General features: G+C 40.8%; 1 protein-coding gene across 17 annotated transcripts in view; it reads left to right on the top strand.

The window, feature by feature from the left end:
* TAFA5 (TAFA chemokine like family member 5) overlaps positions 1-24,247 on the top strand; it is a 783,444-nt gene that overhangs the window by 507,434 nt on the left and 251,763 nt on the right. Inside the window, exon 4 of one of the 17 annotated variants that reach the window (XM_048836243.2) lies at positions 8,438-8,494. The exons of the other annotated variants lie outside the window; for them this stretch is intronic. Within the exon in view, the coding sequence (XP_048692200.1) occupies positions 8,438-8,455 (18 nt within the window). The 3' untranslated portion in view covers positions 8,456-8,494. Of the gene's footprint in view, positions 1-8,437; positions 8,495-24,247 lie in introns of those variants that run through there. 17 annotated transcript variants of the gene reach the window in all.

The following is a 24,247-nucleotide window of genomic DNA, read 5'->3' as shown; positions in this document are numbered from 1 at the left end:
TGCTAGATGGCAACATGTTACTGAAATGTCCCAATAAAAGAAAGCTGAATACGTTTATAATGGTAAATGGAATGGAAATGTACAAATGCTGCACTTGGAGGTTCTGTCAGAGTGAGAACTGCTGACTCCATAGTGACCAGCTTTAGAGCAACTGCAATGACAGTGCTACAGTAATGGAGGGCACATTAGCTATGGCCTGAAGAAGAGCTATCACATAAAAGCCTTGTGCAAAGCTACAGGCAGTTAAGGCAGGACTACAGAGACAAAGGCCTAAACAGAACTCTGAGCCACTGAACGACTGTCTGCCAGACTGGCTATTAGCACTTGCTTGGGTGGGTGTGATGTGGAATGTCCACCTGATTTTCTTGTTTTGTCAAAACTGGCTTACTAAGCAAGATGGTAACTGAAGTTCCTAGCTACTCTGTTGCTGACCCCCTCAAGTGGACAAATCGCTTTTGGCACAGTTGAAGCATATGGGCCCCACTATTATTGGAAGCCTTCAAATGGATAAGTATTTGCCCTTATTTCTTATTTAGTTTGGTATGGAATGGTGTGTGAGGGGTATCTTTTCTTGTCCTAAATGCCAACAGGAATGGCTGTAACTATCTTTACTGAAAAGCAGAAAAACATCTGGGGCAAAGGACATCATTAAGAGAGGAGACTATATGAAGAGGCAAAACAATTCTTAATTGATGATAGATTACTGCTGCAGCAAGTCTATGAAGAGAGAGTGAACAGCAACTTTGACTTGACTTAGAGAGGGTGTCAAGAATTATGTGCCTCTAAAACTACTCAAAGTAAGAGGGCTTATATAGTTTGGCATTTTGTTGGCTTCAACTTCTGCAAACCTAAAATGGGTCTTAGTTGTCTCCTGTAAGGGCCTTCCAATAGATACCTCTTGTTCTCTCGTTCAAATGATATCTAAGAACTCAAATCTGCTATTGTTAACTTCTGTGTGCTCTACACTCTAAGTAGGCTAAATCCTTAGGTCCTCATTCAGCCTGAGGAAGGCCCTCAGTTTCTGGCGTATTCACTTTAACGGGCGTTGAGACCACTCAACACATCGTACATGTAGAGTGAAATCCTGGCTCCATTGAAGTCAACGGCAAAAATCCCAGTGTCTTCAGTGGAGCCAGGATTTCAGTCTTAGCTCTAATGACCTAAAATGGATGATTCATACATTTTATTAGTTGCACCTTCGTGGTGCAGGCAAAGTTGTAAATATAATTATAATATAATTATATTTTACCTTCGTAGTTAGCATCTTTAAAATTCACAACTGCTGTAGATTGATTTTAGATCTTCTTAATACTTCTGGAAGTTTACAATTTTGTCATATAATTTCCAAAATCATTTCTTGCATCAATCAATCAATCAAATAAACAAAAACCCTAATGTGTCATAGTAGATTTGGATTTAACATGAAAAACTGATCCACAGCAGTGATAGCTAGTTTTCTTGCAACCTTCTGAATTCCATTTTTCATAGCTTTGTTTTCTTCCAGCTTTACTATATTGTTTCTTATTTGAATTTCCACAGTATGGGTTTGGGTGATGGAAATCAGGAGACATGAAAAACCACAAGGGAGATGATTCTATATCCCTAGTTATTTATCTTGGAGCCTCCCAGACCACAGAATTACTGTCTGATAAAGGTAATATGTTCTTCTGGGCATTGTGTTAGAGAAGACTTTTTAACTTTTTAATTTCATATTCCCCAGCTTTTCTCCTTTGAATGTTTTGTATTAGGAAATTGTAATGACATTCGGTGAATTGTTATTGAATGGGAAATAAAAGAAAACCCACTGTTTTGTTTATTGTACCAAGGAAAAAACCAAGCAGGGTGTTTTTCATTTTAACAGTGTGAAAAATGCTTTTTAATCACTGCAGATGTTAGCAGATTTATGCTATGTAAATTGTGTATGTTAATGATATTCCAAAATGTTGTAATAAGTGTTTATTCTGTTACATTTTATTTATGTTTGTGGTTCGAGATGTATGGAATATACAGCAGAAAACTACGAAATCATAGTAAACCAGCCAGATTTAAATATAGTTTTCAAACTATTGAGATGCATTTTAATTAAAACAGTTGATAAATATATATTATAACTACTCTAAGGGGTTCTGGATATTTGTTTATTGATATAATTGTTTAGTAAAATGTTTCCATGTAGACTAAGTCTAAGAGAAATATTTCAGAACAAATGAGTGCATTCTTAGGACTGTGGGATTTATGCCTAATTTTAGTGGTATAAGTAGAGTACTTTTTTATCCACTGTCTCACCTTTCCCTCAACACTGATAAGGCCCCTCTAAGTAAACAGAAATAGCATTAATTGAAGAACGATTTTCTGAAAAATTATGATTTTCTGCACATTATTGTATGATGGATCATCCCTTTGATTCTCTTCCACAAACCTCATCATGATATCACAGTTAGGATACCATGTGTGAAACCCTGGTCCCAGTGAAGTCAATGGGAATGTTGCCATTGTCTTCACTGGAGCCATGATTTCACCTCATTTTAGAAAGCATCACAATCCACGTGACGTGAAAGAGTGTTAGATTTGGCATTTGTCTCTATGAGTTACCTGAAAGTGTGGTACTAATATGAAAAGTGCTTGTGAAGAAATGACTCTGTGTATACAGAGTCATCTGAGCAGGCTTGTGGTTCCTGTTTATTCCATTGTATGTATGGAATAACTTATGTTCAAGATATTTATCCCCTGTATGCCTGTCTGAGACAATAAGACAACTCAAACCGGGCTAAGTCCTCCCACTTTTACTCAAACCATGCACTATTTTAGAGGTGGTTCAATCCAGTTGTAGAAATCATATAGCGCTTGCTTAATGTAAAATTCTTACTGACAAAAATTAACACATGGTCTGGTGTGAGCCCCTATCACAGGGTGCTCTACTTGCCGCTGGAGTGCCTCCGTCTGGCCACATCTGGGAGTTAGCTCTGCCAGGCCAACGCACCTTCCTGTAGTTACACTCCATCACTCATTCTGGTCTCACTCTCTCACAACTCAACTGCTCCCCTCTTCATGGCTTGGCCCTCTGGTCAGGTCACTGTAGTCCTCCCTTTCCAGGGTATCAAAGTCTCTCAGGAACCACTGTCCCAGGCAGTCTTCCCATTCACTGCTCCGGAACAGTGGCTGGTAGGGGAGCCCAGGCCCACCCCCTACACTAGGATCCAGCCCAGGAATCCTACAACAAGCAGTCAGTCTGCACAGTCCCGAACCTTACTGCTGTGTCCCTGTGCTACTTCCTACCTGAGAGCAACTGCAGTTGCACTCTCTGCAGCCTCTAGCTGCTGTCAGCTACTGGGCTTTATACAGGCCCTTCCTGTTCCTGTCTAGCTGAGCCCCATCTCTAATTAGTCCTTGCACCCTGGCTCCTCCTCCAGGTGAAGCCTAGGCAGTTAATTGACCCTCCTGGCCACTTTACTTGAGGCTTTGTGTGGGGTGAACACCTCACACAGCCCCTCAAATGTTCCCCACCTTGGGTGATATGCATATGTTTATCTGTATATTGTGTGTGAATTTGCTTTCTTCCTTTTTCTTTTTTCGTAATTCATTTTTATCACATGAATAGATCCATTCTGAAACTACATTCCCCATTCCATGTAGGTTATATGGGAAAACAGGCTTGTCACAAAAATAAGTATATCTCACCTTGGTCATTTGATGAATATGGTCATGGGCTGTGCACATCCTTTTTCTGAAAGGCTTTAGAGAAAATAAGGCAAGGGGAAGCCAGCAGAACAAACGAGTTAGTTACCGTACATTGACTGGTGCAGGCAAAGCTTATATCCCTTCTTTTAAAAAGTTTGATGCCAAAGTTAAAGCTGCCTGTGGATACTTACTGTACGAACGCTACAGGCACTTGCTCAGCAGACAACCCATGCAGATAGTGACCTTGATAGCGTTTCAGGGATAATATTTGCACAAGGATGTACTGTTCTTGAACAATTTCTTCAATGAATTAGGCACAAATAAGCTTTCTGTCAGCATCAGGCATGTATGTCTTCTCGTTTCTACTCTTTTGTCTGGAACAAAGGTGTTCTTGTGCTCAACTAAAGAAAAACCCCACGCTCCACTTACATTAGTGCTCTCTGTCCTTCTCCACTCCTCATGTATATCAGTTCCCCAAGTCCTGCTTTCACTGTTGAAGGAAGAAGTATGGGTTTTTTACTTATTTCTTTGGCATTTTTCGCAATAGCATAAAATTATCAATCAATCAAAAACACGAAAACTACAGCCTTTCTTCTTACACTGGAGGATGGTGCATAACATTTTATAATATGTGGGAATTGCTTTAAAGCACGTCATTTTGAGGGGGGATGTAGATATGAAAACTATTAGGCTGGTGGTGTAAAGGCTACTTACCTTCCCTGTTCCGTCTCCTATATTCCAAGATATTGGAATATAATCACATCATTTTTGTAGGATTCCTCTGTCAATATTCCAGATCCTAAGAGAAAGACTAGTAGTATCATAGAAATGTAGGGCTTGAAGGGACCTTGAGAAGTCATCAAGGCCAGCCCCCGGCACTGTGGCAGGACAAATAAACCTAGACCATCCATGACAGGTGTTTGTCTAATTTCTTTTTAAATGCTTCCAATAATGAAGACTCCATGACAATCCTTGCAAGCCTATTCCAGAGCTTAACTACCCTTATAGTCAGAAAGTATCTAGAGATCTGCCTTATTATTTTTTACCTTTGTGGAATAAGATTGATTTTCCTCACCTTGGCATCTCACTCTGCAGGGAGTAGCCATTTGCCACTGTATCCAAACCTGGTTACTCACCCAATCTGGTTTTACAGAGATTCACAATTTTTAGAGCATGTACAATTATGTACCCATCTCTAATTATTATTTATTCTTTTGCATTTTTGAGTGCTACTGGAATACAGTCGGGATCAGGGCTTCATAGGCATTGTTACCACATCCATCTGAATAAAAAAAACAGGCACTGTCCAATGGAGTTTACAATGTAAAGAGTCAAAAAAGACAAAAGAGGGATGGAATGCAACAAAGAACCAGAAATCAAAGTTATTCTACATTGTGGTCCTGATGTTATGCCTGTGCTTAACTTTCATATGTAGTTGAACTGATTTCATGGTAGTAAAGTTAAGTATGTGTTTGCAGGATCAGAGCCCAAGTTATGAAACCAGCCTTTGCATTCTGCTATGCTATGCTCTGTATAGGAATATATTGTCCTGTAAAGTGCAATATATAGATATTTTTAATAATTACATTTCTAGCCAGTAGCAGAAGAATCTTCTCCCCCATGTTTACTTGGCAACTTGGTCAGTTTACCTTCTTTCTGGACCTGTAGCCAGTACTGCAACTGGGTAAGATTTTGTAAATATTTGCAGCAGGAATAGTGAGCCGGCCAGTAGAGTAGGGTGTATGTATATTAATACTCAGATGACCCGCTCATTTCTCCTGCTGCAAAGAGAAATCAAATAAGCAAGGAACTGAAGCCCCCATAAGTAAATTATGGCTCTATAGTTGAGAACAGTAACCTGAGCATTTGTATTTAGCAACCCTAACTTTCAGCAAATCATCACAAACTTATTTTTCACTGCAATGTTGCAGAATTTGTACATTAAGTATAAAGAAATTTCATTTTCTAAAATATTTAGCGTTCCAGTTTATCTTTCTTTCTATGTATCAAGCTGGAGTTATACTACTGACTCAGAGTTGAGTTTCTGCTTCACTAGGGTAGCACAATGGGAAAGACCATATCAGTGTTTTAGTGTATTGTAATTGTATTACTGCAGAGCACAATATTGGGGCAATTGATCATTTTTCATCTCTTCCCTTTGTGAGTTAGCTGTTGACAGGTCACCTTGCTTCATACAGAGACTGATTGATCTCTCACCACATGGAAGTGGCAGGTGCTTGTTAAACCCCCGGTGGGGCTTACTTCAATCTGCAGTGCTTTTCCCATTTAAGCATCTTGCCCTATAGTATTTTTAAAGACTGTCTCTTGGTCTTGATGTTTAACCAGCAAAAGAAATTAAATCTATGAAATATACCCAGCGTTCAATGTTTTAATTTATGCTACTTTACTATACTGTTGCGTGACCTCACGGTCTCATTCTTCCCTTTCTTTTGGGTTAGCACAGCAGGCAAAGTCGCTGGCATGAAGACACTGACACTTGCTCAATAATAACAGAATGTGTATTTATTATTAGAAGAGGGTTCAGAGGCAGCTCCCCTCCTGCTCTGGTGGTACTTCTGACTCCACCTCCCCAGGCAGGCAGCAACTCCTTCGTTTGATCTTCCTCCCAGGGTTACTCCCTGGATCACAAGTGTCCTTCTCCTTGGGTGCCGCTTGACCCTGTAGGTGTGCCAGACACTGAGACCCAGCCAGTACAGTAACCCTGTTACAATAATATTACAAACATAGTGTTGAAAAGTGAACTAAGTGCTTGCCTGGCGATAATTTTTTTGTTGTTGTCTATATTAGACTGTCTGTAAACCTGCATTACATTACATAGTATTCAAAATAAAACCTAAAAAGACAGCAGTGCAACTTAAAATCTTACAAAACCTCTTAGATGAAAGCTCAAAAATATTGCTTTCCCAGAGGATGAAATTAAAGTTTGTGCCATTTTCTTTAACCAATTATGCATTTGTGGGTATAAAGAATATATTTTCTGCTGAAAAAAATCTTCAGTCTTGGTTGTTGGGTTGTTTTTTTTCTTTTTTTTCCAAAATATGGTTTTAAATCATAGATCTGTATATTAGCCAAAAGGTTTTCTGCTTCAGGCTGCTAGCACAGGATATTTTATGAAAATTAGGTTACTGCAGGTCCTGTCTTTTACTTCATTTTCTCTAGATCTATACAAGAATTACTCATTCTTCTATAACAGCAAAAATGCTAATTAATTGACAGTTTATTTCTCAAGTAAGCACAGCTTGGAAGCTAATACTAGTCTGTGTCCAATTTAGAATATGCAGTGTTGTTATAGCCATGTCAGTCCCAAGATGTTAGAGAGACACCTTGTTACACCTTGTCTCTCTAGTTTTGCATGTCTTTGTTATACATCAGAGACATTGCCTTTTATTTTCATAGAGAAAATCCAAATATTATGTGTTAAAGCATATACTGTGGATTTTTCTGTTGTGATGCTCTGGTTTAAGATATGGCCTGATAGAGGCACAATGCAAAAAAGCCTAACTCTTTATGCTACATTGCAAATCTTTTGCCTTCTGCTTTTTCAGAGGCCATAGAAGGAAGGGTTTTTTTTTTCCTTTATAAAAGTAAAAAACACTATAATTTCAGGTGTCTAAGAACTTTGAGAGAATGAGATTTAAATACCAGCTGCTCATAATTAGATTTTTCTCTTTTTCTCTCTCGCTTTATCATCTGAAATATATACAGTGCAGTCCCATTTATCTGAAGGGCCTGGAGAACATCTGAAAGTTTTGGAGAACTGGCTGTTGGGATAAATGGAAGTGCTATTAAATAACAAAGGGCTATGTGGGGGACACATTGTGGCTTCATATAATTAGAATTTTTGGATAAAGGCAATTCAGATAACTGGAATTATACTCTGTGTGTCTATATACATATATTCAGATTGTTTCTGAAAATAGATTATTCTAAAAAAAAAAACCCCTCATTTTTACTTTGCTAAATTATTGGGGCTATTTATTTCTTTCTTTTAAATTTACAAACTGATTTATAGACCTCCGTTGTAAACTCTGCTGAATCACTTAAGATTTACTTTTACTATTAAAGTATGTCATGGCTGAGGGATAATATTCCAATTTAGCAGACTATTTATGTGGATGAGAGTAGAACAGTACATAAAGAGACTATTCCCATGAAAGTTGTGCAGGAGGTCACACTAGATGATCATCATAGTCCCTTCTGACCTTAAAGTCAATGAGTCGAGTCATCTACTTGCTTAAGTCTTTGCAGGACTGGGTCCAAGGGCAGCATAGACCAGACTCTGGGATAAACCCCTGTGTGCCAAGTATCTCCATGAGGCAGATGGGAAGGAATCCTCCTCCCAGCAGTGGAGCAGCAGTGAAACTGCCCCAGGACGAGCTACTTCAGCACAATAGAGAAATGTTTGGAGAAAATTAATCAAATTTTATGTTTTTAACCATCTGTGAAAACACTTAATTTTTTTAAATAGTTTTTCATTTTATTATGAAAATGTTCACAACCTTTAACCACCACCTGATGCGTATGGGGAAGACAATAACAATGACAACATAATCCATCTAATCACACACCAGATCCTATGAGGTACTCAGTGCACAGTTAAATTAATGGGATTTGAGGGTGCTCAGCATCTCCAGCGTCCCTGGTGTAATGATCCAGAAACACAGAGGATTCTTTCCTGATCCTGTTGACTATTTACAGCTCAAAGTATGACATTTGCTTTATGTGTTTATCTATCTAGATTCTGATATTTTTCTGATCAGCAGAGCTTCGAAGCACCTCTCAAGTACCATTACAGTGGCTACCAGTCATATTCATCTGGTATATTCACCACTTCTAAATAAAGCTACAGTATTTGATTCTTGTCTCCTGCGATCATGAAAGTGGCAGGAATTCACCACTCTGTTCCTGAACTGTAACACAAAAACCCACCACCATCGCTAGCCACTGTTTATGTAGGACATACGTTGGGTTTGCTCTGGTTACAGCAAAAGGATTCCAACCCTGTTCTCACTGCTGTGCTGACATTATTGATACTGATATGCAAGCCAGGAAGTAAGTGAAAAAGGGAGGCTGGACAGAACTTCAGTTTAACATGTGCAGGGACGGAGAAGGAATCTATCCTTTTTCAAGTAAAAAAGATTAAAGTCATTGGTGGATAACATTAATCTATACATTCTAAACATAAATGAAAAAATAATAATTTAAAAAACTGTACAAAGTATGTGGCAGTTTTCTTTTTAAAAAAAGTTGCCAAATGAAGCAAGCACCGTGAGCAACAGAATTAGCATTCTACTTAGTCATTGTAGAGTATCCCACTGCAAAGAGACTAAAATGTTCAGATAGACAGACAGAAAGAAATTCCTCCTACAAATGGACTTCTCTGACAAAAAGCTGATTTCTATTATAAATTATTCTAAGTCAAATCCAAATGTGTTTTACTTAATTTAACTCATGCTTTGAAATCCATGAGAACTGTCCTGTATAAGGTCTAAGTAAAAACAGTTAAACTCCTCAGGATTTGTTCCTCACTAAATGAATTAAATTAGATGAATGAACTTATACCATCTTCATTATAGTTTGAAGTAATTTCGTCCAGATACTTATGCATGGTCCTTACTCCTAATGTGATTTCCCTTCCCCTCTCCCCGCCTCCCTTCCACCTCCTGACTTCCCAGTGTTCCTGCCCCCAGTGAACAGACGTAAGGTAATGTAGAAACATAATGGTGGGGTTATAGCACCACTACATTTAAGGTTGAGTCAAACGTACTGTTTAACAACCAATTTTTCTAAGTGCTATAAAATCTTTTATCTTTGCTCAATGAGTCTTCCTTAACTGACCTTAACTGTATTTGGAATGTAAACATGATATCTACTGTTTACAGGCAATTTATTATATCGATGATAATATGATATTATAATGGAGCATTTAAAACAAAAACACAGTATTCTTGTCATGCCAAAAAGTGCTGCTAAAACGTTCAGAAGTCCTGGTTTAAAAAAAGCTGCGATATCCATATCATCTACAAATAATGGCCATATACGAGGATGTGACATAATATCATTGTTCTCACATTTGACAATTGGAAATACTATATAATTATTTTTGTCTTCTTCCTGAAGCTCATATTTCTATGTCTGTGTGTTCTTTTGATGTTGTCATTCTTTACTGTATAAGCAGCATGAATGTGTTAATTTCTTCTGTATGTAAATAAATTATTATATATCTATATTACAGTATCAGAGCATTGAGGACTTTAAAAACATGCATTTACCTTTTAGGCTGAAATAAAATATAAAAATTGTATTGACCAAATTCACATTTGTTCTGGCAGTAATCTGGAATCATGCAGTCGTAGAAAACATTGCCATTACATTCCCAAGGGTTATTTACAGTAATTGTACAATATTAGTCTCAATTTTCCTTAAAGCAGTATTTCATAGAATCATTTTAAATACATAAATGGCAAATAACTGAAATAAATGAAGACTTACATAACTGTTCATTCTCCAACTGACTTTTTAAATACAAGCCATTTTATTTTATGCTAGACAAAGCAATGCCCATGAAGTACTTAACTCAGTAAATAAAGAGGGATGATCTTCTACAAGAAAGTAAATCTTGCTTGAAGGTATAATCAGTACTATACTATTAGTGCAAATCCAGCTTATGTACAACAATATAGAAATCAATGCATCTCGTTGATGCCTTCAGATGCAAGACTGTTTTCAGTGGTGAAGAGGCACTGGATTTAATAATTTTAACTGTCTAACTCTTAACTCTGCCCCAGAAATGATAGATACATCCCTGTTTTAACAAAATATGCTGGCTGTCAGACAGTAAGCATACTTAACATACTGCACAATATGAAGTGTCATTAGGACACATCTGTTGCTGGAGAACACACATGTTATTTATTGTATACTATATAATGAGAGAATATTCTGAGCTCACTTGAGGCTGCACCCTGGATGCAAAATTTCAGTCTAAAGCCACATATATTGTATCCCTTTGGTGCCATGTTCCATCAGGGCACATCAATGGTGTTATTCATTTTAAAAGTGAAAAACAGTACTAAGTGCTGCTATTGTCAAATATCTAATGCTGGGAGTGCTTCAGTAGTTAGATTCTTGGGACCTGATTCTAATCTCACGTGTGGCAGTGTAGAACCAGAGTTGCACCATTGAAATTAATAGAGCTACACGATTTTAAATATTATGTGAAGGAATGTTTTCAGGGTCAGGCCCTTTGATGCTGAATGTTTAACTCCTGATTAAATACTTCTCACCTATTTTAACACTATTAGCATTACTATATATATATAAAGAGACTACGGATAGAGTCCTAAAATGTATGTTTCTTACTGTCCAGAGTATTTACCATTAAAAGGTCAACATTTGCCAACATTTTGAAACATGATCGTGCACCATAGTTCTTTCATATGGAGAGTACAAAATTGGGCTATAACTATTGGCAAATGAAGACTCTTTAATGGTGACCACTTTTAAGTACCAGCTTTTCAATTATTTGCAGTAGGCCAAAGCTGCTAATACCCTATTCCTACAATCCAGGTATAAAAGAGCATTTTGAAGTGTCACATGAAATGAGAGTGTGATGAATAATAAGCTAGAAAATATGCTTAAGGAATCACTTTACTATCTCTACAATGTACAAATTATACAGGAAGAGTTGAGGGATGACATCTGTATTTTAGCTCACTTCTGTGCACTACAAGCTTAGTATTGTTGTGCGCCTACAGCAATTTTTGCACTTATTAAGAATAAGTCAATCATGCAGCTCCTAAACAAAAGGAAATTATTTGGCTGCTGAACATACTTAGATAAGGCTTTAAAGGTCCAAATTATGGTTTTTATATACAAGATGGATAAAATGAAACTGTCCATATTTCTAGTAATTACGCAGATTGAAGTACCTAACCTGACTGCATACCAATAATACCCACATTTAACTTGATAAACTGACTCATGAAAAGAGCAGGTCAGCTGTTGGGAAACCAGAGACATTTCTTAGAAGGAACTACTTGATGATATACCAAGTGTTGTTTCAACAGTATTCCTGCACGGTTATTTTCTCTGGGCTAGTATTCACACAAGACGTTTCTTCATAGAGTTTCTTTTAGTTTTCTGAGAATTTTTGTTCTTGCATGATTTTTTTCCCCCTTCCTAGAATAGACTCAAAAGCATTAAAAGGTGCTGTCATTGTTCAGCTGTTTTGGTTGGGATATCATTCATCTGGCAGTGCTGGTATGTGCTTATTTGGCAGAGAACTACAGGCTAGTTGCCCTGCTTGAGAAGACCAATGAGCCATAAGAACTTCACGGGGAGAAATTTCCACATGTGCAGTAAAGCTACATACTGCGTGGGGAATTGAGTTACATCAGCGCGAGTTTCTTGTGAGAGTTGAGAGTAGAACACAGTGCATAGTGTGTGACGTTTCTTATTCCCCCAAATTGCACTAATTACTGTATTGATACAGACACTTCTAAAAAGCATTAAAGTTGGACCCAAATAATAAATCCAGGTCCAAAACATCTGAGCTTCATAATTTGCACTGTAATTAGTATGTCTGTAATGTGTTTGCCACCATTTTGATCTTTCTGTTCAAGAAATCCTAAAAATAGTTCCCACAATACATCTTCAAAACAGGAGCTCTCTACATTTTTTATTGGGTCAAAGCACAGGGGTAAGAAAGTTTAACTACTTGTTCCGGAGATCATGGATATTAATGATTCTAAGCCTTTAAGGGTACGTCGACGCAGCATTTTGGAGAGAGCCTTCCACCCTGGGTTGACAGACTCAGGCTAGTGGGGCTCATGCTGGAGTTGTAAATACATCTGTATAGCCAGTGCTTTGAAATTGCAGCTCAAACTGAAGCTTGGGCCTAAAGCCAATTCCCCTTCCTCCTTAAGCTTCAGAACCTGAGCTCCAGCTGGAGCCACAGGTTCAAAGTGCTGTGTATACAGCTATTTTTGGAGCTGTAGCATGAGCCCTGTTAGCCTGAGTCTGGGAGGCTTGCTCCAAAATGTGTAGACATACTGTGACGCTCTGGGGTTCAACCCTGACCAGTAAGGGGTTGGGTTACCCCCTGCCCTGAAACTCTGGGTGTCTTTAATGCTGCATTGCTGTGGCTCAAGGCCCTGACACCAGAAGCATGGAGGTCACAGAGGGGCTTCCCCCACCCAGTTACTTTTTGCAGAGTGACCCCAATTCCCTCCCAGTCCTGAATTTTCCCCAGATCATCTGCCAATGTGACAATCTGCTGAGGTTCCCAGAATTGTCAGTTACTGTGTTTCCACTTTTAGCATCAGCCTGTGAGAGTTTTGCTACTGCTAAGCTGCATGAAAACTCCCTGACATACCTGCTTGTCTGCCTTGCCAGCAAACTCTTCAGGACTCTGCCAGTCCAAACCCTGCCTTGCAGGTAATAAATAGTGAACCCCAACTCCTGAGTTCTACAGAGACAGCTCTTTGCAGTGTCCAGCCTTTCCTGGAACACTCGCAGAAATTGTTAAATTTGTTGCTCCTTTAAAGAGACATACTACCACTCATTAATTTAACTGGAATTTGTTCTTATTTCAACCACAGCACTGGACCGGTTTATAGTAAAGATAAAACAAGTTTATTAAACAAAAATCAGAGGTTTAAGTGATACCAAGTATAAGGAATAAAGATAGAAAGGGTAACAAACAAAGTACAAATACTCATCTAAGGCTAAAACTTAAACTTTAGCAAGTTACAACCTTTGCTGAAGCAGGTTTCTCACATACATTCAGTTCCCAGACACTTCAGCCCCCTAGGTTGAAGGATCCAACAGCCTGATTTCAAGAGCTCTGGCCCCTTGAATCCCCCAAGTGATAGATAATTCAAATGTCTTTTTGCTCCCCTTATATCACCCCAAAATTCATTGTCTCTGTTTCAGAATCCAAGAAGGGTTCTTTCTGTTCTTCCATTTCTGTGGAGTTCCCATCCCCCTGCTGATTTGCGTGTAAATGGAGCTTCCATTGCTTTGATTCCATACTGCTTAATTTGCATTGGAAATAGGTAATAGCTGACTTCTCTCATGCCTGGGAGAAATGCCTGTCACAGACTTCTCTCCTGCTTCTCATGCCTGTCACAGACTTTAAAGCTGTTATAATATCAGTCAGTATCCATAATTCCTCATATGGTGTTAATAAATACATTTCCCAATATTAATTACCAGTGTGTCATAGGTTTTCATAAAAGACCTTATTCAATACACTTTTATAATACAATAATATTGTATACAATAAGTTGATTCAATTGCTTGTCCTTTGAGGTTCAGAGCCCCGTCTTTATAGCCCAATAAACCTTTGAAATCTATTCTTCTAAGTTTCAGATTAGCAGCCGTGTTAGTCTGTATTCGCAAAAAGAAAAGGAGTACTAGTGGCACCTTAGAGACTAACCAATTTATTTGAGCATAAGCTTTCATGAGCTATAGCTCACTTAAAGTTTCTCTCTCCCACTAGAGTCTTCTCTCTCATGTGTTAGCTTTGTTTACCTTATATGTAAATGTACCTTCATTGTTTCTGCCTGGTGATAAGGCTCATCAGACAAACAAATACACAGTCCTTTCTATAAGGTGGAATGTGCTTATGCATTGCTTGCTAAACACATTTTAAGAACATGATTCTAGCACATATTTATAACTCTTTTACACACCCCATACATGCATCACACAAGAATATTAATGATCAATGAGTTATTAGTTTTTCAGAGATACGTTATATGCCACCTTTTGGGTATATATCATATCAACAGTATGTTAGGCAGTGTGAGTGTCAGGCCTGACAATTTGCTGATACAGAGTAGTGAACCACCAGTGGGCCTCTGACCTACTGACCGCTATGCTTACCTACATGGCTCCAGCTTTCATCCAGACAATGCCACATGATCCATTGTCTACAGCCAAGCTCTACGATACAACCGCATTTGCTCCAGCCCCTCAGACAGAGACAAACACCTACAAGATCTCTATCAAGCGTTCTTACAACTACAATACCCACCTGCTGAAGTGAAGAAACAGATTGATAGAGCCAGACGAGTACCCAGAAGTTACCTACTACAGGACAGGTCCAACAAAGAAAATAACAGAAGGCCACTAGGCATCACCTTCAGCCCCCAACTAAAACCTCTCCAACGCATCATCAAGTATCTACAACTTATCCTGAAGGACGACCCATCACTCTCACAGATCTTGGAAGACAGGCCAGTCCTTGCTTACAGATAGCCCCCCAACCTGAAGCAAATACTCACCAGCAACCACACACCACACAACGAAAACACTAACCCAGGAACCTATCCTTGCAACAAAGCCTGTTGCCAACTCTGTCCACATATCTATGCAGGGGACACCATCATAGGGCCTAATCACATCAGCCACACTATCAGAGGCTCGTTCACCTGCACATCTACCAATGTGATATATGCCATCATGTGCCAGCAATACCCCTCTGCCATGTACATTTGCCAAACCGGACAGTCTCTACGTAAAAGAATAAATGGACACAAATCAGAAGTCAAGAATTATAGCATTCAAAAACCAGTCGGAGAACACTTCAATCTCTTTGGTCACTCGATTACAGACCTAAAAGTGGCAATTTTTCAACAAAAAAACTTCAAAAACAGACTCTCACGAGAGACTGCTGAATTGGAATTAATTTGCAAACTGGACACAATTAACTTAGGCTTGAAAAAAGACTGGGAGTGGATGTGTCATTACACAAAGTAAAACTATTTCTCTATGTTTATTTCCCCTCTACTGTTCCTCACACGTTCTTGTCAACTGCTGGAAATGGCCCACCTTGATTATCAATACAAAAGGGTTTTTTTGCTTGTTTTTTTCCTCACCCGCTCCTGCTGGTAATAGCTCACCTCACCTGATCACTCTCGTTACAGTGTGTATGGTAACACCCATTGTTTCATGTTCTCTGTGTATATAAAATCTCCCCACTGTATTTTCCACTGCATGCATCCGATGAAGTGAGCTGTAGCTCATGAAAGCTTATGCTCAAATAAATTTGTTAATGTCTAAGGTGCCACAAGTACTCCTTTTCTTTTTGCGGATACAGACTAACACGGCTGCTACTCTGAAACCTGTCAGTGGGCCTCTGTGTCACACATACCTTAGGGGACTTTGATCTTAATAAACTCAAGGATCTACCAGATTCTACCATGTAGAGAATCAGTGTTAAATAGCCAGATAGTTTAAAAATGCCTACATTCCTCCGATGTCACAAAGAACTTGCAACATCTGCTACATTGTGTGTTTAAAAGAAACTGGACTCTCTTCTTTTTCTTCTTCAACGTTAAGATGAACAGTCAGCCATAGCGATTTGGTCCGTTCTTGAGTGGCTGCAAGGGCTCGATGGGCCGAGAGTTTGATGTTGGAACATACTTCATGCACCCACATAATAAGGGTCTGTCTCTCGGCTTCTCCCACACCCCAGTTGGTGGATTTTTATCCCAGATGTTACAGTCCACCCGGAGAACGGCATTTGCTGGAACGTCTTCTGGCATTCTCGTGACATCTCCAAAAAGCATAAGATGCCGTCTGCGGACAATGGCCCCAGTAGTCTGTCGACCGGAATGACCATAAACATCTGCATTACAAATTAAATCTTTATGCCCAATGTACAACATTGGCATTTTCTGTAGAAAGCCTCCATCTTTGCTCAATCTGAGCAGCATAGTGTCCATGTTTCACAACTTTACAGCAACTCCTCACAAAGTCATCCCAGTTAATGTTGTTTCATTGTTACGTTGCTGATCAGTTTGGGAACATGCTCATTTAAAGTTGTGCAATGCTCCCTTATAACATCATTTGGCAGCCACCTGCTTTGTCCACTGACTGCAGGAAGAGCAGCCCATTGCAGCTAGCTGGTGGGGGCTTGGAACCAGGGTGGACTGGCAGCCCCCCATCAGATCCCCATTCCCCTAAGTTCCCTTTGCAGCAGCTGCCCAGCAGGCTATCAATTGCCGGCAGTTCAGCTGTCCCTCCCTCCACTGCCATGTGCTGCTCTTGCCCTCTGCCTTGGAGCTGCTCCTCGGAGACTCCTGTTTGCTCTGCGGGGGAGGGAGAAGAGGAGGGCTAATGTCAGGGTGTCCCCCTCCTTCCTGCTCCTGCACCCCACTTACCCCATCTTCCACAGAGCAGGGTGGGGGACACATGACAGGGCTCAGGACAGAGGGAGCTTCCTGACAGCAGCTGCCGTCTCAGCCTGCTGATTAACTTTAAAAGGCAGTGTACTTAGAGTGGGGTCAGTGTACTTAAAGGAGCAATACACATCTCTCTCTCTCTCACAGACACGGTGTGTGTGTCTTTTCTCTCTCTGCCATGCTGTCTCCCCTTCCTCCATTCCTGCTGCCTTGTAGAGTGTGAGGCTACACTAACAACAGTCTGTTAACTCTTGAGGGCTCAGCCGAGTGCTAGTTCATCATTTAGCAGTAAGGCATTCCCTGGGAAATATCCCACCCTCTGACATCACCACCTCAACTAAGCTTCACAATCATCATCACTGTGTACCAGTATTAAATTGTTTGTTTAAAACTTATACTGTGTGTGTGTGTGTATATATATATATATATATATACAGTAACTTCACACTTAACGTTGTAGTTATGTTCCTGAAAAATACGACTTTCACTGAAATGATGTTAAGTGAATCCAATTTCCCCATAAGAATGAATGTAAATGGGCAGGGGTTAGGTTCCAGGGAATTTTTCTTTTGCCATACAGTACAATACGGTACTATAGTTGGGAGGTGCCCCCACCTTATCCCACACAGGCACAGCCCACTGGCAGCGGAGACAATGAGGCAGGCAAGGAGGCTGAAGGTGCTGTAGGCTAGGAGAAGCACGTTGTGCAGCAGCAGCAGCTTCCCCTACTCTGCAAGCACCAGGGGCGGGGAGCTCAACCCTTGGCCCACCCACTCTCCCCTTTTCTCCCAAGCCCCCACCCTTAACCCGCCTCTTCTTCCCCCCTCCTCCCCCTTTACATGCCGCGTCCTCACTCCTCTCCCCTCCCTCCCCTGCCTCCTGCCCGCGGCAATCAGCTGGCTTGTGGCATTCAGGAGGGAGGGGAGAGGAGCGAGGACACAGCGCACAGGCTCTCCCTCCCTCCCCTGCCTCCTGAACACCGCAAGCGAGCTGATTGCTGCGGGCAGGAGGCAGGGGAGGGAGGGAGGAGGCTGTGTGCTGCATCCTCGCTCCTCCCCCCTCCCTCTTGCCCACAGCAATCAGCTGGCTTGCAACATTCAGGGGGCAGGAGGGAGTGGGGAAGAGCGAGGACACAGTGCGCAGCCTCCCCACTCCCTCCCCTGCCTCCTGCCCATGGCAATCAGCTTGCGGCGTTCAAGAGGCAGGGAAGGGAGGGGGAGCCTGCACTCCACGTCCTCGCTTCTCCCCCTCCCTCCTGAACGCCTCAAGACAGCTGATTGCCGCGGGCAGGAGGCGGGGGAGGGGTGGGAGGGCGCTGATCCGCGAGGTCTGCCGGTGGGCAGGAGGCACTGGGGGAGGGGTGTAGGGGGGCTGCCAGCTGTGGACAAAGCAGGCAGCCAAACGACGTTATAGCAAAGCATTGCACAACGTTAAATGGAGCATGTTCTGTAATTGAGGAGGGACGTAAGATCGAAACAACATTAAGCAAGAGGATGTTAAGTGGGGAGTTACTGTATATATATATACATATATATGTATATATATATAGTCTTTTCTCTGGTGAAAAAAAATTCCCTGGAACCTAACCCCCACTATTTAAATTAATTATTATGGGGAAATTGGATTCACTTAATATCGTTTCACTTAAAGTTGCATTTTTCAGTAACATAACTACAGTGTGAAGCGAAGAGTTATTGTACAGCAGTACAGAGAGGATACAGACTGAATAGGTCCTGAACTTGGTTGCCATGCCAAAACAATGATTCCATATTCATTGTAAATGACTTATGGCAGATGCTGTGATGCCAATCGGGTGGAGAACCTCCATGTGAGAGTTGGAGGAACTCGTGAGTATAGAACCCAAATAGCAAAAGCTGGGGTCTGCTTTGATAGTTTCATTATTCAAAGAGACTGGGGTCATCGGTGGACCTGATCCTAGATTTTGCAGCTTTGTCTTTGACTATGAAACATGGAGGTCAACCTAAGCTGACTCTTCCCCCATTTGCTGGAGTGCCTTGTAAAACCTGTCACTACTGTGTATTAGAAGAACAATGTCATCTGCGTAGCCAAGGTCTGAGAGTGAGAGATCACCAATCTTAATGCCTATGGATCTGACGGAATGCTACATTATGAAATGCGCTGCCCGACAAAAGAATGCCAGGGCCAAGACACAGCCCTGCCTGACACCAGATACTGATGTAAAAGGTGCCAACATCTGTTTCCCAAGACGTACATGGGCAATGGTTCCATTATGCAGTTCGCTAACCAAGTCCAGCAGAGTGGTTGGGACACCTGTGCCCTTTAAGGCCTTCCATACTATGACTCCGACAACTGAATCAAATGCAGCCTTAAGATTGACATACACCATGTGCAGGGGCTTCTTGAACTTGTGATGTACCTCCAGCCACAAGCAGGGGGCCAAAATGGCATCTAACATGGTGTAGCAAGGCATGCACTCACTGCTGTGGTGCCTCCTACTGGTCATCCAGGAATTAGCTTATCCCAGCCTCAAAGCACCTCCTGCTGGCCAATGTCTCCCTAACAGGTACCTGTTTCCTGGTCAGTCTCCACCACTTACCATACTTCTGACCCCGTGTCCCTCACCAGCCTGTGGTGGCCCTTCTCCTGGGGAGTGCCCGTGGCAGTACCCCCACACTCAGGGGTCCTCCCCTCCCTAGGGAACCCCTAATCCTCTAATCCCACCTCACCTGCTGCCAGTCTTCATCTAGCCCCTTCCCCCAGAGGTGAATTGCAGTCTGAAATAGCCACTCATCATTGGCCAGGGGGTTGGACCTGCTGCCTCTTTCTTCCCTGGCTGCCTCCCCACAGCCCTTGTACTTCCTCTGGCCCTGACAGCAAGGCCTCTGCCTGGGGGTTTGCCAGGCTGGAGCTCCCCCAGTTCCTCCTGCCCTTCCCCAGCACTGCGCTGTCCAAGATACCCTTTTCACTTTCAGGTAGTCAGAAAGGTTGGAGAGAGACTGACTACCCCTTCTGATCTGCTCTCTTTTATACCAGCTTGGCAAGCCCTGATTAGCTGCCTCCTGCCTCTTCCTAATTGGCTGTCAGCCTCAGCCCCCTCCAAGGGCTGGCTTTGAACCCTTTCTGAACCAGAGTGGGGGGACCGCCCCGCCACACGTGGACCTGTTCCTCATAAATCCTGACTGTTGGAGGCAACACTTCCGATGTAGCAGGGGCTCCAAACACACCAGCAGAACATGCGCAAACACCTATCCTGGCATGGACAACAAGGCGATCGGCCTGTAGTTCTTTCATTCCAATTCTCATTCAGCATACACTACCATTGAAACCCAGGGGAGATTTTCCTGAATGAGAATTTAACCCAAGATCATAGTATGTAAAAAGACATATAGTAAAGTCCAAAAAGCAATTAAAAGTAGTGTACAGTATGACACTTCTACTTGAAGTCTCCTGCCAGTTTTTCAGGTTTACGAACATAGTTTCCCCTATTTCATAATGTTTCCCATTCCATTCTTGCCATATAAAAGACCCACATGAACAAAACTAGGAAGTGACTGACTGATTATACAATGACACTGACTGTACAGAAAGCACTGTCAAATATCAAAAATAAACACTGAAAATCTAGAATAAAATATGTCTTCAAATCTTTTTCGGTTTCATAATCTTAAGTGTTCCTTGTAACAATAGGTAAAAAGCGTTCAGGCAGAAGTGTGATTTTTTTTTAAAAGAATTGTCCCTTTAAATGATTATTTGTTAACAGACCATCTGATAGAAAACTACAGTATAGTGATTTCTAGCAGGAGGCTAGAAATGGAAGCTAATATGACTTCTTTCATGCAGAATCTTTTTACAGCTTTTGGTGCATTTTTCAGTGGCAGCTTTGATTTAGTGAGGGAAATCTCACTGCCAATAAATGGTTCTGACAGACAACTGTAGAAATGCTATGTTAGGCAGAGAACGAACAACCTTAAAAAAAAATCTGTAGAATTGCAGCTACAAGGGGAGGCATCTGAAAAACGTTTTGTTGATGAGCCTGTAACATATATTGCAAGGAAAGAAAGTGTGATGTAGGGAGAGAGTTGCTATTTTCAAGCAGGGATTTACAGTGCTAGCATTTCTGACTATGTCATTTTATCTGTGTCTGCTGGTTTGTATGGGTGCTGGATGGCCTGCCTCAGCATGCAACATGGCAGTCATGCCCCAGGATATTGATCAGTAGTAAAAGTGTGAACATAAATCTGATGTTTTCTCTAAAGGGGGTCATAACACTCAATTTTGATCTCAGTAGAAATATGCTCTCTCATCAAAGGATTGTTGCAATAGTAAATGTCAGGAACCTTTCTCTTGTGTGGGAAATACAATTTTTATTATGTGCAAGAATACAGAAAATGAATGGACTTCTTAATGCACATACTGTTGGTGCTAAATAGATGTAAATATGGTATACAATTGCACTAGTGTATTGCTTATTGTCAAGCTTATAAGAAGAGTGTTATTGGGATTCTGACCCGGAAAAGAATATGATGTGAGAAGCTGCTTCTACGAAAAAGTTGTTTAGTATAAAGATTATGGGTGCTTCAGTGACTTGAAATCAATTGGAGCCTAGGTGCATCTTTAGGTGCCTAAATACCTATACAAATCTGGCCCTAAATGCCTAAGTCACTTTTGAAAATGGGACTTTAGTCCCATGTCACTTAGGATCTTCTGAGATTTTTACCCAAGGAGCTGTTGTGAATATGGGAGTATGGGCATGTGCTCATAGCAGAAATATTATTGTGTGTATGGTAATCTCTTCATATACAGTAAATCCAAATATTATATTTTGTCCAGTTAATTTAATCTAGTTAATTTTTCCATTATAGATGGAATCATTTTTAATTGTGAATTTATAACCATTTATTTTCTCAACTTGATTCCAAAAAAGCAGATTAAAGGCCTCATACAAGTTCAGTGATACAACGTGGCATTTGTCATCTGGTCTACTTTGTCCTTTTGTAGTACAGCTGGAGTTTGTTTCAGTAACTGGGTATAAAAGATATTTCTGTACTAGTTAAAGGCACACCTGGGAAAATTGGAAAAGAATTATATAGAAAAACTAGAGTTTGGAACTAGCCTGCTCTTGAATCCATTACTCATTCAAGTCCCATATTACTCATGTCAATACAGGGTTTTTAGGATCGAGTTCTTTAAGTTTTGGTCTGATTACAGAGTCCTTACTCATGCGAGAGGTCATTACACGGTAGTTCCATTGGGCCGAATAGTGAGGTTCTCACTCATTTTTACATGGATACTCATCATATAAGCATCCATTGACTTTAATGGGAACTGTCTGAGACATGACAAAAAATCAGAGTGAGTCCCTCAGCAGTCACATGTAGAGAGATCATGTGCTCCTGAAAACCAGGAATGTCACTGGGCAAGTCTACATGACAGTGCTACATCAGCGCAGCTGCATCCATGCACTGTAACATGTCTGGTGAAGACGTGCTATTCTGAGGGGAGAGCGCTCTCCCATCAGCATAATTACTCCACCTCGGCGAGAAGTGGAAGTGTGCACAGCGCAAAACCTGCGTCACTCAGTGGGGATGGGGGGCTTTTTCACACCCCTATATCGACTTAGGCTGTAGTGTAGACCTTCTCACTGTTTTCAGATCTGTGTCTGTGTCCTTCTCATGGTTCAAAGCCCTGCTTATCTCAGCTGGGGTGGAGACAGTGCAACAGGTCTAGTTAAGGAGTTTGTTCCAAAGTATCTCCAAGTATACAGAGTTCAGTTCTGCTCTGCCATTGTTAAAAGGCCCTGTTGGAAGGGGAGATTTTGGAATTGGGCCATAATTCCCCTTTGTGCCATTGCAAATCTTCCCTCTATCAAGGTTTGAGTTTGTCCACTCTGAGTAGTCATTTGTAACCTTTTTATTGTAGTTATTATATAAGAAAAATAATATTTCCCCCTGCAAAGATATGTCAGGCTATAAATAATTCTTTTTTAAAAGTTCATTGCTTGACATTTGAAAGTAATAAAAACATTTTCATTAATATTAGATTTTGTAAAACCTTTTCTTTTACACAACCTAAATAACCACATTTGGGAAAAGATTAGTCATATTTCTGGTAGTACCAAAGAAAAATATTCTATTTCTCTGTCTAAACTTTTTAATTCTATTGTCTGAAACAACTTACCTCCATCACTGATCATTTCTAAATCAAGTTTGGGTGTTTTTCTAAAATATATGTACTAGGAATTATTTTGGGGAAGTTTTATGGTCTGTGTTTTATGGAGGTCTGACTAAATTACACAGTGGTCCTTTCTGGCCTTGGAATCTGTGAACCTCTGAGTCTGCTGCCCAACGTATCAGGTACTGTATATTTAGTAGACTGTACGGCCCAGTGTATGTCCTGTACAGATGTGCCCCAAGTAATTTTTAATAAAAAAGTAAACTGCAATAGAACAACAGCTAGAGTGAGACACTAGCAATGAGGCAGTTACAAAACATTGTCAATCTGTTGATCCAGAATTACTCTTGTGAAGTTTGCATAAAGTCATGGTGAGGCATGTTCCCTTAGTTTAATCAGGCATAAAGGGACAAAATTTTCTGTTATAAGCAGACAACAGGTCATCAGAAATGAAGGTGCCTCTTTTGCACACATGCACGTTTCTGTGCACAAACAGGATTTGCATGTACACCTATGGAATTGCAAGTACACAGTTACTCTGTTTTACCTATGTTGTAATGTTACCCGCACAATTTAGGACTCCACCCCTACACTACCTCATGGGTACTCAGGTCATAATGTTGGGCTGCCACCCCTACCTGTCCTCATGGGTACTCAGAGCATAAGGGACTCAACTTTAGCTCTCTGTGGGCTCATGGCTCTATCCCTTTGTGGGCTCAGGACTAACATCCATTCCCATTAGACTCAGGGCTCAATGGGTCTGTGAGGTCTTTTTCCAGTGAAAGAGCCTTCACACAGTGAATATCTTTAAACATGTACAAATATTTATTAACAATTAGCTGCCAATCAAGAGAATACACATGCCAAGCATCTTCTGCTCACCACTCCTAATTAAGACAGGTGTCTCCCAAAGGCCAGTCAGGGTCATGTCGTCTGGGCTCTGGCTTCTGCACAGTCTAGTCATGCAGGGGTTAAAAATCCTAGTAGCTTTGTCTTGAGCTATATCCCGGGATAAAGTTCCAGAGCTTGTTTTCTGATCCTCATTATATAGTTAAAATAAGGCTCTCTCTTATCTATGCCTGAGCCAGTTATTTTTCTTAAAACATGGCTATGCAAAAAATACTAACCAATTATTTTCACTATGCAGGGGTTCACATGCCTAAGACCCCCTCGTCATTAGCTTTTGTATTTTTCAAAGGTAG

The sequence above is a fragment of the Caretta caretta genome, chromosome 1 (genome assembly GCF_965140235.1).
Source record: "Caretta caretta isolate rCarCar2 chromosome 1, rCarCar1.hap1, whole genome shotgun sequence".
NCBI classification, from domain to species: domain Eukaryota; kingdom Metazoa; phylum Chordata; order Testudines; family Cheloniidae; genus Caretta; species Caretta caretta.
The sequence above is the reverse complement of the archived record's forward strand: the minus strand, read 5'-3'. Positions and strand labels throughout refer to the sequence as shown.